General features: G+C 33.7%; 1 protein-coding gene across 1 annotated transcript; it reads right to left on the reverse strand.

Annotated features, from left to right (window-relative positions):
* Positions 1 to 15,475: 15,475 nt before the first annotated feature.
* On the reverse strand, positions 15,476 to 16,516 carry LOC124896718. The gene is made up of 3 exons (XM_047408440.1): positions 16,264 to 16,516; positions 16,059 to 16,116; positions 15,476 to 15,713 (listed from the first exon to the last, which is right to left on the reverse strand). Exons 1-3 carry the CDS (start codon positions 16,514 to 16,516, stop codon positions 15,476 to 15,478), a joined length of 549 nt encoding a protein of 182 aa, XP_047264396.1.
* Between the last annotated feature and the right edge of the window lie 2,912 nt (positions 16,517 to 19,428).

Raw genomic sequence — 19,428 nt, forward strand, 5'->3', positions numbered from 1 at the left:
GGGGCTATCATGACCCCTTACTGCCTCACATAAAAAATGGCATAACTTTTCACGAGGGTATTGGATTTAGGAAAAATTGGTATCGTTGGAAAGTTGATTCAATTATCTACAATTTGGTGGGTCTTGAGATAAAAATTTCCACGTATATCAAAATTTATATATGTTTAAAGTAGACCCTTGTAGAATTGAATACCAAATTTTGGACGAATCAAAGGATCTTAGATCAACTTGGCTCTAAATGATTTCTATGAACATTTTTAACCTCGTGAGCATTTCACACACTAGTATAAAGATAATGAAACTTATAGTCACATAAGAATCACTTGGATTATGGCTTATATGTGTAGGAACAACGGTTCAAGGACTAGCCCAAAAATGTGAGGTATTATATGTCCACATCATCAATAGTCCAATAAGGTACTTGCACATACTTTTGTAGAAGCACTTGACCACAATACAAAAATTTTGCTAAATTCAGCTACAGGTGGTCAAGTGTTGGAGTTGACTTATGATAAATTGTACACCTTAATGAACCGCATCGAACAAGGAAATCCAAAATGGCATGGTGATTCTAGGAGTGCCACGAAGAAAGTTGTAGGAGTATTAGAGGTGGACCAATACATTGCTTTATCAGCTTAGAATGCTACATTACAAAATTTGATAAACACCCAGTTCAACAGTCTAAAAGTGGAAGCTACACAGCCTGCAGCAGCAATTAATGCGACTCAGCAGACCAGTGGTTGGGGTGAGATTTGTGGCAACAGTGGTCATTCTGTGACCATGTGTGCTAAAAATTCATAGTCAATGATATTTGTGGGCAATGTCCATAGGCCAAATTATGGTAATGCCTACAACATGAAGTGGAAGACTGAGCCACAAAATCCAGCATGGAACAATCAATAACAGGCATAAGGAAATTATTCAACTAGCAGCTTCGAAGAGATAATGACAGAAATTCTAGCTAATTAAACACAGTTGGCTGCAGATGTAAAGAACCAGCAAGTGGCCATGAAAAGCTTACAGTTATAGTGAGGGAAACTATCATAGACACTGAATATCAGGCCTCAAGGTGGTTTGCCAGGAGATACTAAAAATCCAAAACAAGTTATGGCAATCACTTTAAGAAGTGGTAAAGAGCTTGATGAAGAACCACGGACGGCGCACATGCAAGTGTACATGGTTTACTAAGTAATATAGTGACCTTCAAGAAAGTCGAATATCGATCCCACAGGGACTTGTGTTAAACAACTATCCAATTCTAGTTTAACAAATTGAGGAGAGTAATAAATAAAGTTTTAGAACTGTAAACTAAAAAGAAACTAAACCAATGTGGAAAAGTAATGACTTAGGACAATCAATGGGTAGAAGCCCAGGGTTAAGGCTTACGAACAATCATACTACATTATTGAACTTCATTCATTAAATCACTTTTCTTGGTTGTTGATAGGGTTAATTGCATGATCATGGTCTCCTAACTTCTAATCTTTTACTCAATTTGGACCTTACAACTACATCGTTGAGCGGGAATGTAATAATCAAATTAAGTTATTTAAGCTATCATTCTACATTTGAATCAAGTAAGGCTTCTAGGTAAATTCCCATCCTAGATGCTAATTTGAAATCCTTATTTTATAAAAGACTACGAACCTTACCTTGCTTATCCCCATGTTCTATCTTTCTATTCCCCCTCCTGAGATCACAAGGTTAACAATAAATATATTTTAAGGGTAGCTAATCCTTAAAATAGTTAAAACAAAGATAAACAAACAACCATATTGATAAGCAAATCAACAAACTTAATTCAAAACAAAAGTATTCATGATCTTGGCCTTAACCCCGAAAGGGAGTTTAGCCTTTAATGGAAATATTCATCAACCAATCCCTTAGATTGATGATAGAAACCATAAAGAAAGTAAACTAAAGAATGATAAAACCTAAAAAGAAGTTGTGGTAGCCTCCAATATCTTCCAAGGACGTCCAAAAGTTCATAATAATGTTTACAAAGATTTATTTATAGTATCCAAGTAGTCCCAAGAAAAACAGGAGTTGTAGTACAACTTTTGGCCGTGTTTGAAGGGGGGTCAAAATGCGCAATCTAGAAACGGGAGGGGAAGTCACGTCGTACAAGCTGGAAATGGGAATGTAGGTCGCGTTACGAGGCTTAAAAGGGTTAGTGGAGGTCGCGACGCGCCCTCATTGAAAGAGATCACAGTTTTGGGTCTATTTTGAAGCTTTTGGTCCATAGCATGCACCAATTGGCCTTCCCTACAGCCCACACATACCTTCGACATTCCAGGACTCCAAATTGCATCCAAGTTGTGTATTGTGCTTTCGTTGATCCATTCTGAGCCTTTTTGAGTTGTTTCCACTTGATTTGAAGCTTTTATATCTTAATATATCATCATAATCCATTCACCAAGCATCCCATAGAATTAAAAATAACAATTAAGAGATCAAAACAACACAACATCAAAAACGTTGAACTAGAAACATGAGCTAAGCATAAGCTTCATTCACTTTGATTTCTAACTTATTGCTTTGACTCTTGTCTTGATCCAATTGACCCTTGAACATTACCAACAAGTTGTTACATATATAAATACAAAATATCAACCTTAAGAACTCATTAAACACGTTAGAACCCAACATGATAGACTAGAAAAACACCTAACTCAAGTTAGTCACACTAGTTTTCTCGGTTGAAGTTTAAATGATCAATTTGAATCAAAACTTGCTTGGAAACACCATTAAACATTGTAAATACATACATGGACACTTATATGCATATTTATCTCATTATTAACACATTAAGCACATGAATAATCCTCAAAACAAGGCTAAATAGGCTAGAATAGTAATGCTAGAATGCATAAATACACCCAACATCACCACCCCACACTTACAGCCTTGTTCATCCTCGAATAACTCTTCACTATAAACATCATGAAATGAAGAGACTCCACACTTCTAATATATGCAAGACACTCAAGCTAATACTCCAATGACTACACGGAATGCAAGTTTACAACACTATCATGTTATACACTATTGAAAGTTCAAAAATCCTACTTCAACACATCCTAGCCTCAAGAATGGACTCAATAAGTAGCAAACTCAGGAATATCGCTCAATCAAGAACATCATACAAATCACCTACATTCATCAAACATGTGCCCCTCACAATAAGAGAGTTACCCATAATCACTCACAATTAAGCAATTTATAACATGATGGGTACAAGAATAAAAATTACACTCACTCTCAAAAAAAATTCACAAGTTACACATAATGAACCATAAGTTTGCCGTTAGTGTAGTGCTCCACTAATATCAGAATGATAAAGCTTAAGAACAAATAGGTCTTTTTTGGGTTGTAATGTAGTCTAAGGGATGGGTAGGAACTATTTTGATCAGGAATAGTGACTATCTTCCCTAAGCTCTTTAATGCAACACATGATCAATTAAAACTATTCTCCAACAACTAATTTACTCCACTTTTGTCTACCCACATCTTTTGCTTTTACCCTATCTCAATTAAGCATTTTCACAAGCACTATGGTGGGAGCATGCTATGTACAACTTATCCAATTTGAAAATTTTTATATTCTTTTCATTATTCACTCCCAACCACAACACATCAATTTTAAACACCAAAAACTATTTCTTTTAGGGCTTCAATTTTACCTTTTTCTTCTTATTTCTCAAACTCCTTACTCAAGATATTTTTCATTAAAGCACTTAAGAGCTTTTTGGATCAAATTATGGTCTCTCAAAGAAGGGATTAGGCTACTTATGTGGATGCCAAAGAGAAAGCTAAAGGTTCAACGGGGCTTACTAGGATTATGCATAACAGGTAGATCAAAAATAAGGTATAAAACTAGGCTATCAAAGAAATGCCTAAATCATCTCCTAAACTCACATTCTTTATTTCGCTTTGCACACACACCGGGCAAGTTCTAGCTCTCATATGCAATAAGGAATATACAAATATCTCACATCAGATATGAAACATGCTTGACTCACATAGGATCATCATAGACTCCCAACCAAACAATACCACAAATTCAAATTTAAACCAACAAGTACAAGAGTCACAAACATGAGCCTAAGAGCCTCAAAAAAAGCAATTCACTCATTCAACATGCTTTTATCAAATAAAACACTTGTACCATGTCATCAAAAATAGCACCGAGAAGAATATCTTCTTTATTCCTAAACCAAAAAAAATTAGGCCCAAAATTGAGAATTTCCCCACCCCACACTTAAAAACCCACATTGTCCCCAAAGTAAACTTTTAAAGTAAGAGATAGAAATATTCCCTGAGGCCTCTAGGCATGTCTAGTAACATCTTTAAATATCAAAAGGTCTGGGGACCCCACACTCAGTCTTCGACATGCTCGTTAGCTCAAGTTTTTGGGACTCAGACTTCTCATCAACCTGCGACTCAATCAAAACAAAAACTACGTGAAGTAAAACTAAAAACTAAAAATAAAACATACCTTAGATTGAGTTGCCTCCCAAGAATCGCCTAATTTAGTGTCGCAGCACGACCCAATCAACTTTTTCCTCCACCTTGAGGATATAAATTTTACCCCCAATATTGCATCCATTTTTTTTATCTTGATCATAGGGAGGTGGTATAAACATTAAGGAACCGAGTAATAGAATGTGCATGGTAAACCACTCGACCTTAAAGTGAGGTCTGTTTTTATGCTTGTCTGGTGCAAAATCAATAATATAGAATTCTTGTTCCTCATCTTCACACTCTTCCACTATTTAAAATAATTCCACAGATAAGATATCATCTAAACATAATGTAGAAAAGTGCTTTGAATAAGGCCCAACCAATATCATATCTAAATTTACACAATCAATAACGCACTCACTCTCATTCACCTTCTCAATTTTAGTCTCAAAAGAAAAATGGCAACTGAATGGCTACGATTCATATGGTGATGGTAGTATCTCCTTAACTTGTTCAATAATTTCAGTTTCCGAGTATTCAGACTTCCTTGAATTGTCAGCAACTTTGTCTTCAATAGGTTGAGAAGTCAAATATGCATCTACCTCCTTAATTATCTTTGGAGGTTCTTTATTGAGCTCTGTACCATTCCTCAAAGTAATTGTAGTTACTTATTCACTATCACTTGGCAAGTCACCTTGAGGTCTCGTATTATGTACCTATTGTACTTGCCCTATCTGCATCACCAAGTTTCTTGTAACAATTTGTTGACACTCTAAATATGCCCATAAATCTTTATATCTGCTGATAACTGTGCTTGATTATCTAAAATTTGTTTTAGCACTCTTCCAAATGGCTCATTTGAAACAGGGCCTAGTAATACTGAACCTGCGGTTGCTGAAACTATTGTTGTTGATTGTAGGCATTCACATAGTATTTCATTTGATCATAGCCCATAAATATTACTAAATCAGGGTTGACAGCACACATATCTTCAAAATAACCACTATTACCACAAACCATACACCATATAGAATTGTCATCACTCGTAAACCATCTATCCCAGCTGTCATGTCAAGAAGTGTGATAAAAAGATAAATAAAAGAAAATTAAAAAAAAATCAAACAAAACTATTTACAACTCAATACAGAAAAACTAAAAATAAGATAGTTGCCAATTCAAGTCCCGACAACGGCACCAAAAACTTGACAGCTCACAACGCAAGTGTATGTGCTCAACCAAGTAATATAGTGGCCTTCAAGAAAGCTGAATATCAATCCTATGGGAACTTTTGTTAAACAACTATCCAATTCTAGTTTAGAAATTAAGGAGAGTAACAAATAAAGTTTTAGAATTGTAAACTAAAAATAAACTAAACTAATGCAAAAAGTAATGACTTAGGAAAATCAATGGGTAGAAGCCCAGGGTTAAGGCTTATGAAGAATCATACTACATTATTGAACTTCATTCATTAAATCGCTTATCTTGGTTGTTGATTCGTAGGGTTAATCGCATGATCATGGTCTCTCGACTTCTAATCTTTTACCTAATTTGGACCTTACAACTACATCGTTGAGCTTAGATGTAATAATCCAATTAAGTTATTTAAGCTATAATCCTACGTTTGAATCAAGTAAGGCTTCTAGTTACATCCCTGTCCTAGATGCTAATTCAAAATCCTTATTTTATAAAAGACTACGAACCTTACCTTGCTTATCCCCATGTTCTATCTTTCTATTCTCTCTCCTAAGATCACAAGGTCAGCAATGAATATATTCTAAGATTAGCTAATCCTTAAAATAGTTAAAACAAGTATAAACAAACAACCATATTGATAAGCAAATTAACAAACTTAATTCAAAATGAAAGTATTCATGATCTGGGACTTAACCCCGAAAAGGGAGTTTAGACTTTAATGGAAATATTCATCAACCAATCCCTTGGATTTATGATATAAACCATGAAGAAACTAAATTAAAGAATGATAAAATCTAAAAAAAAAGTTGTGGTAGCCTCCAATGTCTTCCAAGGACTTCCAAAAGTTCATAATAATGTTTATAAAGATGTATTTGTAGTATCCAAGTAGTCCCAATCCAAATAGGATTTGTAGTTCAAATTTTTTCCATGTTTGGAGGGGGTTTACAATGTGCAATCTAGAAATGAGAGTGGAAGTCGCGTCGCACAAGCTGAAAATGGATATGTAGGTCGTGTCATGAGGCTTAAAAGGATGTGTGGAGGTCGCGACATGCCCTCATCGCAAGGGATCATTGTTTTAGGTCCTTTATGAAGATTTTAGTCCATATCACATGCCAACTGTCTTTCCCTGTAGGCCACATGTGCCCTGGACATTCCAAGACCCCAAATTGCATCCAAGTTGTGTATTGTGTTTTTGTTGATCTATTCCGAGCCTTTTTGAGTTGTTTCCACTTAATTTGAAGCTTTTATATCCTTCATATATCATTATAATCCATTCACCAAGAATCCTATAGAATTAAACACAATAATTTAGATCTCAAAACAACACAACATCTAAAATGGTGAACTAGAAACACGAGCTAAGCATAGGCTTCATTCACTTTGATTTCTAACTTATTGCTTTGACTCTTGTATTGATCCAATTGACCCTTGAACATTACCAATAAATTTTTTCATATATAAATACTCAATAACAATCTTAGGAACTCATTAAACACATTAGAACTCAACACGATAGACTAGACAAACACCTAGCTTAAGCTAGTCACACTAGTTTTCTCGGTTGAATTCTAAATGATCAATTTGAATCAAAACTTGCTTGGAAACACCATTAAACATTGTAAACACATATATGGACACTTTTATGCATATTTATCTCATTATTAACACATTAAACACATGAATCATCCTCAGAACAAGGCTAAATAGGCTAGAATAGTAATGCTAGAATGCATAAATACACCCAACATCAACCACCAAAGTCAACTAAGGAGGTAGATGTTGATTCGAGTCCTAAATAGGTAAATGGTTAAGATGTTGAAAAGTTGAGAAAGTCTGAGTAATTGAAAGAAAAAGTTACTGAAAAAGTGAAGAAAATCCCACCACTACCTTTCCCACAGAGGCATGTAAAGGCAAAAGAGGATGTGTGTTTCAAGAAGTTCTTTGACATATTCAGAGAACTTCACATTAATTTCCCTTTTTTAGATATTTTGCAGAGAATGCCCAAGTATGCTAAGTACTTAAGGTATGTGGTTGCTAACAAAGTTAAGTTGTAGGATGTGGAGGCGGTAGCACTCACTGAGGAGTGTAGTTTGGTAGTGACTCAAAAGATGTCAAAAAATCTTAAGGACCCTGGGAAGTTTGCTCTCCCCATTCATATTGGCAACAGCAAGGTGGTTCAGGCACTTAGTGATTTAGGGGCAAGTATCAACTTAATGCCCCTATATTTGTTTAACACATTGGGTTTGGGGAAACCTAGACTGAGCTCAATACTACTGTAGCTGGCAAATGGGACCATATCCCATCCTGAAAGAGTGAAAGATGATGTCCTCTTAAAGGTTAATAAATTTATTATTCCTACTGACTCTATTGTTCTAGATTTTTAGGTAGACGAATAGGTACCAATCATCTTGGGGCATCCATTTTTAACAATGGGAGGAGCTTTAATTGATATGAGAGAGGGTATGTTCACAATAAGGTTGGAAGATAAAGAGGCGGTTTTCAAAGTTACAAATAGCTTAACAAACTATCCCACTATAAAAACTTGTGCATAATTACTGTGATTGAATGTGATAAGTGTGGGGTGGTGGAGCATATTCCACAAAAGACCTTTTTAGACACCCTCATTGGGCACCCTAATCCACAACCACCTAAGCCTGACATGAATCAGAATGATGAGCCAGAAAAGGCTAAAGTTGAGAAAGTTATTGACCTTGAGAGTTCATACACAATGGGTCAGAAATGAATAAGAAGATGGCATCCAAGTGTAAGGAAAAGGATGAAGGAAGTTGGTTGAGTCATAGTTGGGTCGTTCCATGACACTAAATCAGGCGCTGCTTGGGAGGAAACCCAAGTTAAGTAGGTATGTTTTATTTTCAGTTTTTAGATTTTACTTTACGTAGTTTTTGTTTTGTTGAGTTGCAGGTTGATGGGAAGTATGAGTACCGGAAAGCTGAGCTAAAGAGCATGGCAAAGACTAAGTGTGGGGTCCCTAGACCCTCTTGATGTATGAAGATTCTACTAGCTAGGCCTAGAGGCCTCAGAGAGTATTTTTATATTTTTTGTGTTAGGAATAAGTGAGTTATTCTTGTTGGTACTGTATGTGATTGCATGATGCAAGTGTTTAGGTTGTAAAAAGCATGTTAATTGTGTGAATTAGTACTTTTGAGACTCCTAGGCTCATGATTATGACTCTTATTCTTGTTGGCTTAATGTTGAATTCATGTGATTATTTGGTTGAGAGTCTATGATGATCCTACGTGAGTTGAGCATGTTCCATGTGCGTGCAAGGTATTTGTATATTATTTGTTGCATGTGATGTATAGAACTTATCTGGTATGTGTCCAAAGCAAAATAAAGAGTGTGGGTTTAGGAGATAATATAGGCATTTCTTTGATAACCATCTCTTTGACCTACCCTTTAGCATAAACCTAGTAAGCCCCTTTGAGCCTTTAGCTTTTTCTTTGGCAGACTTGTGTGTAGCTTAATCCCTTCTTTGATAGACCTTAATTTGATCCAAAGCTCTTAAGCTCTTTAATAAAAAATTAATTGAGTAAGGAGTTTGAGAAATTGAAGAAGGAAAAGCAAAAATTGAAGCCCCAAAGTGATAGTTATTGGTGTCAAAAGAATTGTTATGTGTTGTGGTGGGGAGTTGAGTAATGAAAAGAAGAGTTTTTTTTCAAATTGAATGCGTTAGGCATAGAATCCTCCCACCATAGTGTATGTAAATGAGCTTAATAAGATGGGGTGAAAACAAAAAAATGGGGTAAACAAAAATGGTGTAATTTGGTTGTTGGAAATTGGTTTTAACTGAATAATGTAGTGTATTGAAGCACTTAGGGAAGATAGTTACTATTAATCCAAAATAGTTCCTACCCATCCCTTAGCCTGTATTACAATCCAAAAATACCTATTTGATCTTAAGTTTCATTATTCTGATATTAGTGTAGTACTACACTAAGGGCAAGCATATGGTTCATTAAGTGTAACTTGTGAATTCCTTGAGAGAGAGCGAAATTTGATTTTTGTACCCATTATGTTATACAATGCTTTTATGTGAGTGATTATGGGCAACTCTCTTCTTGTGAGGGTCACATGTTTGATGAATATGGTGATTTGTATGGTGCCCTTGAATTGAGCAGTTCTAATCCACCTAATGCTGCATAGGGGTAAAAGAAATGTCTTCGGACCCTACATTATGAAACAATATAGTGTACAGGGACAGTTAGTGTGGTGAGCGCTAGCATGTAACTCAAGAAAAGTGATAAAATAAATGTCATGTCCAAAATCAATCAAAACCACATGCACATATTCTTAAATACATATATAAGATGTTAGGATAGGGAACAAAGTTTAAGAATAAGATTTAAAACCATTATCCTAGACTACGTAGCTCTAGCCGTCCTAAGAGCATCCACGGGTATATGGGTTTAATTCCCCCTGCTAAAAGGGTCCCAGTGCGTGTTAGTCGCATGAACCAGGAAAATCCAAGGAAGGGACAAAGCCACTGAGGCTCCAACATTCCAATATATATATATATATATATAACTATGCACACGATCATAAAGACCCCCATGACGGCAAATATGATTTCCAGTATCGGTCCTCCCAGGACCTCCAACTTCTACGACAAGCTACACAATACTCTTTAAGCCCAAATTAAAACCATTTAGCACATAATTCCAACCATTAACCCGAGAGTCATTCACTAAGGCACTAACCACTTGGTACCGCCATGCCAATACGTTTGCAAGCTAAATCGCATATGCTAAATCAATTCAAACAACCACCTTGACTCCCCAAGTTCAATTAAATCCAATCTATGGCCACCAAGGACGTCCAAATCCATTTAAATAACCATTTATTCATTAATGCAATGCATTGAGTTGAAAAACAAGTTAAACCATGCAATTTTTCATAATTTAAATCAAATTCATAAGGTGGGTTGAGGTTCATGCAATTCCAAGCCAAATTTCTTTCAATTTGGAGAAACTCATGTAACCCATTCCAATCATTAATTAAAGTACCAATTCAGTCTCAAAAATACCAATTTTAAGTATGAATAATCAATTCAAATCATGAGACAAGTAATTAGATCAATAACAACCAAAATCCCTCAACCCAATTCCAAACCCACAATTTAAATCACATAAAAATCCATCAAATAAAAGAGACAATGTGAAATTAAAGTTCAGGGAAGAGATACATGCCTGAAACACACAAGAATTTGTAATCAATTTGAAGTTTGGAGCTCGAATGATGAATGCACTATGACACCCATAAATGTTCTTGGGTTTTGTGTTTGAGAGTGAAATGGGGGGATTGATATTTTAAAACTGATGAGAATGGGACTACATTATGTTTAAAAGCCGTGAAAAATGTGAAAAGACAAAAATAATAATAATAAAACTGCATGAAAATTGCATCTTGGTGTGGCACACCAATATTGCGGAGATTATCCACCGTGCCACACCAATATCACAGAGGGTAACCTCCGTGACATAGTGTTAACGCGGAGTCTTAGTGCCTCGATGTTCCAAAAGTGCCCCAAACTCTTTTTGAAAATTCTAAAACCTTCCCATATTACCCTTTTAACATCCCTAAACACAATTCAAGTGAAAAATTAATATTTCGAGCATGGGAAGGTCAAAAATAAAATGATGAAAATTTTAAAGGTCTTACACTAACTGTTTGTAGGTTGTGATATTTTTTCCCATTGATCTAATCTCATTATGATGATATGCATTAAAGGGCTTAATGGAGTTTGTTGATGGGGATGGCGGTGTATCAGTTGTTGTGAAGCATTGTAATCTTGTATTATATCTATGGTTCTTACACGTTGTGTAGATGTCCATTGATTTCTTCATCAATGGATGATTTTTGTTAAATAAATTCAGGTATCCGCTAAATAAGTTACTTTCATCTTGCAATGCCTCATAATGATTTTGTCTTGCCTATCACTCTGATACCTCCTAGAAGATTATGTGATTATTAAGGTATATTTTAAGATTATGCGACTATGTAGGAGTGTTTATTTAAGGACGCTCTTGAATATCTCTATTTAAGGTGCCATTAGAACTTTAAGATGATTTTTATGAAGTGGTGACTACATAAGCTAGATTGTAGGAAACAGACATGATGCAACTCAGCTTACCACAACATGACCTTAGATAGAAGGTTATGGAGGATACAAATTAGGTATAAGGTTAGTTAGCTGGTTAAGCTAGCATTTTCTCGCTTATTCTCATTTACTATTGATCGTAGTATTACTATTGTAGTTTTCATTCTTTGAGTTTGATTATTGGTTGTTAGTGGAACAAAAGAGAAAGCAACAAATATTAGAGAACATATAGTGATGTTTTTTTTGAAAACAAAAAGAGATCTGTAGAGAACAAGCAAACCAATAAAAAGATGTAGAAAAAAACCATAAGACGAAGGCAACAATAAGAGAAGAGAAGGAGGGGGAGAAAAAGGAAATAATTTCAAGGACAAAAAAATGAGGAGCAAATGAGAGGAAACAATACAAACAAGAGAGGATATTAGGGATAGAAACAAAGAGGAATAACAAGAGAGAAGAGGATAGGAACAAAAGGAATACGATGGAGAATAGGGGAAACTATCCAAATCAGCCAGAAATCGGCCACCATTGAAACACACCCAAAGCTCACGATTTTCGATTGATGAACCAATTGAGTCACCATCAGCAATCTCTTAGTTGTTGTAGTCATTGAGATTTATGATGAATTGAGGTCATCGTCTAAAGATCTGATCACGTGGCGGATAAAACAGAATCAATTATATTGTATGCAGCAAAAAGATTGTCTTCTTGATTAGTGGATTCATGATTATTGGAGGGCACTTTTTGATGAATTTTTGTAAGAAAAGAATAGTTTCTAATTTTATAAAGTTTCATCCAACGAATACTAATAGCAAAAATATATTCAGTGTAATTCCACAAGTATGATCTAAAGAAGATAATGTGTACACATAAATTATGTGTACCCAGAAGATGATGTGTACGCAACATTTTCCCTATAGTATGAAGGTAGAGAGGTTTTTTTCAATAAACCCTTAGAGGGATGAAAATATTAATAAATAGATTCGATAACCGTAATCAAAATATTTTTGTCTAAGCGGTTTTTCATCTCTTATGATTGAACATTATTAAAACAATCATTCATATCATTATCATAGGTAATCCATATCCTATCATTATCTTCATCCATGTAATTTATTCTAAATCCTCCAATTTAAACGTCATCATATCATCTCCATAAGTTGCCTTCATTGTAATACTGCTACTCTCATGATTTGTATGTGTTGTAGTTCCTGATTTTTTTTCCCTTGAGTTGAGGGTCTCTCTGATACAACCACTCTATCTCCAAGGTAGGGCTAAATCCTACGTGAATATGTTATTGTTTTGGTGTTCATAAAAAAATTATTCTTTAACTTATACATCAATTGCAGGAAAACATGAAACTTCCACTTAAAGTGATTATTTAAAGTGTGACTAAGATTGTTGTTGTTTAGAGTATGACTAAGATTGTTGAAGTGGTTGGTGATGTTTCAGATAGAAGTGTTGAACTTGAACGAGGATGACAAAGAGGAGAGTCAAATTAGGTCTCAAGAAATTATTCACGGAGATCATGCCAGCGAGTAAGAATGTGACCACGAAAGTGTTTGCTATTTGATTAGAACTAGAGTTGTCAAAATGGGCTAGCCCAACCCAACTCAACCCAATCCTAGCGGGCTAGAGAATTAAATGGGCTAGGACGGGCTAGCCCTTTTAACTAAAGGCCTTTAAAATAGCGACCCAACCCAGCCCTAAGCGGGCCGTGGGTTGGGATGGGTTGGCCCTTCATAAAAAATAAAAGCAACCCAAAATATGATAAACGAAAATATTGTAAGTACTAGACTATCACCAACTTTTATGATTTCACTTTAATATGTTTTCTACTAGTTTTTAGCATGTTATAGGCCTCTTACTAATACCTTTAAGGGTCGTTAGATTGGGAAAGAGTTATTTGGGATAATTAATCTCGAGATTAGTTATTTCACCACGTATACGAATAATTTATCTCATCACTATGGTGTAAATAGTGCGATAAATAACTTCGATACTAACTAATACCTTAGACCAAACATGTAATAAAATGGTCCTTCATTTTGAACTATTTATCCTTTATATCTCACATCAAACGATCCCTTAATTGTAATTAGCTCATGGCATTTACTGTAATAAGCAAAGAAATGATGATTTTCTATAAATTCCTTGGAAAAATTCTAATATGATTAAGATAATAAATACAGATATACACAAAGTATCTAGATAAAAGCAGCAAAATTATAATAGAAAAGAGCCTAAATTTAAAGAACTGCATTAAGCAAAGGCAACAACTACTAAACCATCACGAGTAAAAGCAACTTTTTGAAGTTCACAACTAAAAGCAGCTTACCATCCATTTCAAACACACACTAAGAGCTTTCAAAAAATTAGTATCAACCAAAGAATGAATAAAAAAAAGTAGCTAGTTAGAAAAGATTGAAAAAAATCTAATTCCTAATAAAAAATGACTAATTTAAAAATGTTTAATAATTATTTGTAATGTCCCAGCCCATGGGCTGACCTCTAAGGCTGACGGGTTAGGCTTCTGAGGCCGATGGGCCAAGTAAGGCTGGGCTTATAAGCCTTGTTTTCTAAATGGGCTAAAAAAACTTAGTCTAACCTCACTTAATTAAAGGGTTGGGTTGAGCCAACCTCACAGGCCAAGCCCATTTTGACAGCTCTAATTAGAACATTAAAATAAGGTAAAGCCTAATTATCCTATGATTATATGAAAGTTCTTTTTTCACTGTGACTATATAAAAGTTTAGACTTTCCCTTTCTTACAATTTAATCTCTCTCTCTCCATGGTAATGTCTGTATTTTAAAATGCATTTGCAACATATATTCATATAGACTAGTATTCTAATTCTCTCTGCACAATTAAATTTTTATTTTAAAATATTCAGTAATGTGATTAAGAACTTTAATAATTATGAAATTTATCAACAAAATATGTATATTTTAAAATTTAAATTATTATTTTCATATCTTCAGTTTGGACTCAGTCTTAGCACAAACTTCATAAACTAGAGCCATCAATATGGGTCAGGCCAGTTGGGTTGGCTCAGTCCGGCCTGTAATTTGATAGGGCTGGGCTATGATTTTTACAGCACCTTTAAGAACATGACTTTTTAGCCCAGCTCGAATAAGCACGATGGCCCGTGGAGCTTGAGCAATATAAGTTGGGTTGGTCCGTGGGTCAAATAAAAAATAATTAAAAAATAGAATAGAGTACTAAGAATAAAAAAATAAGTCCAAACTCAAAATCCATTTGGACTATTATATATATATATATATATATATATATATATATATATATATATATATAAAATACACACATACATACATACATACATACTAGTTTAATCGCACGTGTAATGTTTAATTATTTAAAATTAAATAATTTTATCTATTGCGAAGATTTCTAATGAAGTGTAAAAAATTTAAATCACTTTTCAAAGATCTTTCACACTTTAATATAATAATGTAAATATAAACATATATTTTATTGCAAGCACGTATATATATTACCACCAGAAGTTCCAAGCAGTGGCGGACCCAGACTTTTCACCAAGTGGGTTCAATATATAAAAAATAAATATGCACCAAATGAAACAAAACAAAGTTTAATTAACCAAAATATATTATTATAATATTATTCTATGAGTTTTCATTTCTTGAAACCTATTTATAATACTTTCATCAGAAACAGCATTAAATTTTTTTTTCTACATAAGGCACCATACAACTGCTCATGAAACCATCATCCATTTGATTTCTCAATTCACTCTTGATCAACTTCATTGCCGAAAAAGCTCTTTCAACTATAGTAGTAGCAACCGGTAGGAGCAATGCAAACTTTACAAGACGAAACACAAAAGGATAATTAAAGTATTTTTTTGTCTTAACTAGCTCCTCGGAAAGGTCACCAAGTCCTTTTAGATTAGAAAACCTTTCATCAACATCACAAACATCAATAATATAAGTCTCTAGCTAATTCTTGAGAGTAACCATTATATTTTCACCAAAATCATCAGGATATAATTCATCCATTCTCAATATTTTGTTTATGTCAAAATTAGAAAATGAGTCAACAAGATTCAAGCAAGTAACTCCAATAAGCAAATTTGTTCTCACCTCATTAAAACGATCATTGAGTTCTTAAAGTTGCCAATCAATAATTTTAAAAAATACTTCCACGCGATAGTGATGTGAGATAGTATAATCAGCAACTCTTCGTCGAGATCTTCCAAAATTAACATAGACCTCATTAAAATTGGGTATCAAAATATCATACCTGACACAAAATTCAGACACATTTTTGATAAGTGGATCCCATCCATCATCCTGTAAATCTTGCAATTATTTTTTTATCACTTTAACAAGTAGAACAACATTTGCAATATCTTGTTCTTTCTTCTGTAAGGATTCATTAAGCTCATTTGTGATTGCTAAAATATCTTTCATTTAGTGCAATATGAAATCAAACTCAAATGTTTGACAAGTTCTGAGATATCCTGTTGTCTTAGCTTTTTCTTCAACAGATTCAGAATCAACAACAATAGTATCATGGACATCAATAATAGAACCAAACATACTAATAAAGTTCTTAAAATATTTATAGTGTGAACCCCAACAAGTATTAGCAGCTCTAGCAAGCCCATGTTCTTGAGTCAAGCCCTTACCAGTTTCAATCTCTCCCATATCTAGGGCCTCTAGAACTTTTTCTACTTGAGCTTGTCGAAGTTTATCCATTCGTTTAAAATAACCTCCTACTACATTTAATACATTGGAAATCAACAATACAATTTCTCCAACTTGAATACATTTTTTAGATACGCCAACAAGAGTCAACTAAAGTTGATAAGCAAAATAATGAATTGCATGAGCTGATCTACTTTCTGACTGAATCAAAACTTTAAGGCCACTTAGATGCCCTTGCATATTGATTGATCCATCATAGCATTGTCCTCGTATACAAGATAAACTCAAAGATTGTTGAGTAAGATAGTTAACAACGGCTTCTTTTAAACACAAAACACTAGTATCATGAACATGGACAATCCCTATAATCATTCCACAACAGATCCCCCACCATCAACATATTGCAAAACAATTATCATTTGCTCCTTACGTGACACATCACAAGATTCATCTACTAGCAATGAGAAATAATCACTATTTAGATCCTCCATAATAGCTTTAATTGTTTCAAGTTTACACGTAGTGACAATATCTTTTTGAAATTTATGAAAAGTCAAGTGATTATTTTTTGGAGACTTTTTTTGACACAAGATCTCTAATTCTATCGCACCGACTTGCATACCATGAAAGAATTTCAAGAAAGTTACCCTTACTCAATGATGATTCATCTTCACGATGTCCACAAAATGTCAATCCTTGATTCAAAAGGAGTCTCACCACATCAACAGAAGCTTGTAAACGAATTCTGTATTCAAGCTTGGTTTGGTTGGATGGCTTTACAAATGCGACTTGAATTGATTGTTCTTGTCGCATTAGATCTTCATACTTTTTGTTTGCCTGATTGTGATCACTGTTCGACCCTCCAACATGCGTATCTAATCTTTTCTTTTTGTGCCAACTTCTGAATCCTATACTTGAAAGTGTTTCACCTCCACCTTGATGAATGCTTTCATCTTGAAATAAATAACAACATAAACAATAAGCGGCATCTTCAATTTCACTATACTCCAACCAATCATGATATATTTTATACCATTTACGATTAAAATGATGCTTTAATCCAGAAATATCTCTTTGAGGAAATTCGCGAACTCAAGGTTGATGAGGACCTCTTTGAATATATGTTCGCCTAATCTCATCATGATCATTCGGATGATATTGCCAAATAGATTTTCTTTCTTTTGGATCTGTCAGTAAAGAATTCAAGTTTACTCCCTGCTTTTGTTTTTTAGTAGAATGATGATTTTCTTCTAATTGATTCAAGTTCTCTTCCACGCGAGAGTATTTTGAGTGGATGAACTTGATTGTGCCAACTTTGACGATACCGGAGCGAAATATCTCTTCATTGAATTTAGAACCTGTATTGCCAAATTAAACGTCTCATTAGAAAAGTAAAAGTTATTGTACGTATTTGAATTTTAAAATTTTGTAAAAAAAGTAACTAAGATTGAAGATAAAATCAATTGTGATTTTCTTCAATTTTAAGTAGAAAGAATTTTTTTTAAGCTGGGAAAATAAAAAATAACCTCAATAATTTTATATCTATAAAAGATTAAAGTAGAGAATAAAGAGCAAAGAACAAACTTGATAAATTTCTTCATTGATGTGAGATTGATTCTTTTTTTTTTTGCTTGGAAGCTATAGGGTTTTTTTATATATTTTTTATGTTGTAGGGAATGAGGAATAAGGTAAATTAAGGATTGGAGAATTAGCATGTTTTTAGGAAAAAAGTTGAAAAGTTAACCTATTTTTACCCAAAAAAACGTGGTTGCTTAAAAGTTTCATAAGTTTACTGCTTAAATGCTTTGTAAAAAAGAAGTGCTACAATTCAGGTTCGAACTCGCGACGTGGGCGTCCAAAATTGAACCGACTTCCACTGGGCTAGCAGCTTAGCTTGCTTAAGATGGGTTCAAATTTAAATATATACTATTATACATATAAGGACTGATTATACATATATATGGTATAATTTTTGGACGAATGAACCCACTTGAACCATAGTGGGTCCGCCCCTGGTTCCAAGTGATTGATGGATCATCACTTTTGCGCTGGTCATATAGTACCTCTTTCTCTTGCTGCCACGGGCTAAGAGAGACGCATTAATTTGAACTATATTTATGTACGATTAATTTTTTTCTATATTTAAAATCTTTCCTTATTTTTAAAGTTAAATCTTTACAAAATCATTGATTACATTCTTATTACGTACTTAAAACTTTTAAAAATTTTGTACTTCTTAAATTTTTCTTATTCTAACACTTTTATATTTATTTCTAAATTTTTCAAATCTTATTAAAATCAAATTTAGTTGATTTAGAATTCTTAAACTAATGAAAAAAGTATCAGTTGTCATTAATTCTGATGACCTCTAATAAGGAAAGGTATTACCATAAATATATTTAATTAATTTTCACTATTAAATATTAGGAAAAAATAGTGAAAAGACAATTTTGTTTAAAGCAAAAACTTTTAATGAAGGGCAAAAAGTTCAAACGACATTTCAGGCCCTTCACACTTTTAATATATTTTAGATTTAGATTATATTACATACAAAAAATTTTAAGAATCAAATATGTTTGATGAAAATGACGTGGCGATGTTGAACACGTCATAAGTATCATGAAAGTAATTTTTTTAAGAGTTCATTTTCACTTTTAATGAACTAAATATTAACATTTCTTTGTGTTTAATTGTGATCGTTTAAAAAAAATTAGGTTAATATTGCAATTTAGCAAGTCATATTATTACTCATTAACTATTTCTTTTGTTTTTCAACATATTTATTTGGTTTGAATTTGGTGTCAAAAGTTATTCAATTTCACAGATTATTAGAACTTTTTTATAAATTTGAGACTTGAATAACAAGTAGTAACTTCATATAACATTATATTGTAAATATTTATGTAATTAACATTTTAAAATTTAAATTAACATTATAAAAATAAGATATTACAACCCACAAT

This window comes from Capsicum annuum, chromosome 3 (genome assembly GCF_002878395.1).
Source record: "Capsicum annuum cultivar UCD-10X-F1 chromosome 3, UCD10Xv1.1, whole genome shotgun sequence".
Classification (NCBI taxonomy): Eukaryota; Viridiplantae; Streptophyta; class Magnoliopsida; order Solanales; family Solanaceae; genus Capsicum; species Capsicum annuum.

Excerpts from the sequence above, each read along its gene's own strand:
- LOC124896718 (XM_047408440.1), bottom strand. The coding sequence starts at position 16,516 with ATGGATAAACTTCGACAAGCTCAAGTAGAAAAAGTTCTAGAGGCCCTA. Across the intron at positions 16,117-16,263 it reads AACAGGATATCTCAGAACTT|ATTTACAGGATGATGGATGG; the intron begins GTCAAACATTTG and ends AATAATTGCAAG. Across the intron at positions 15,714-16,058 it reads GTGTCTGAATTTTGTGTCAG|GTTTTCTAATCTAAAAGGAC; the intron begins GTATGATATTTT and ends TGTTGATGAAAG.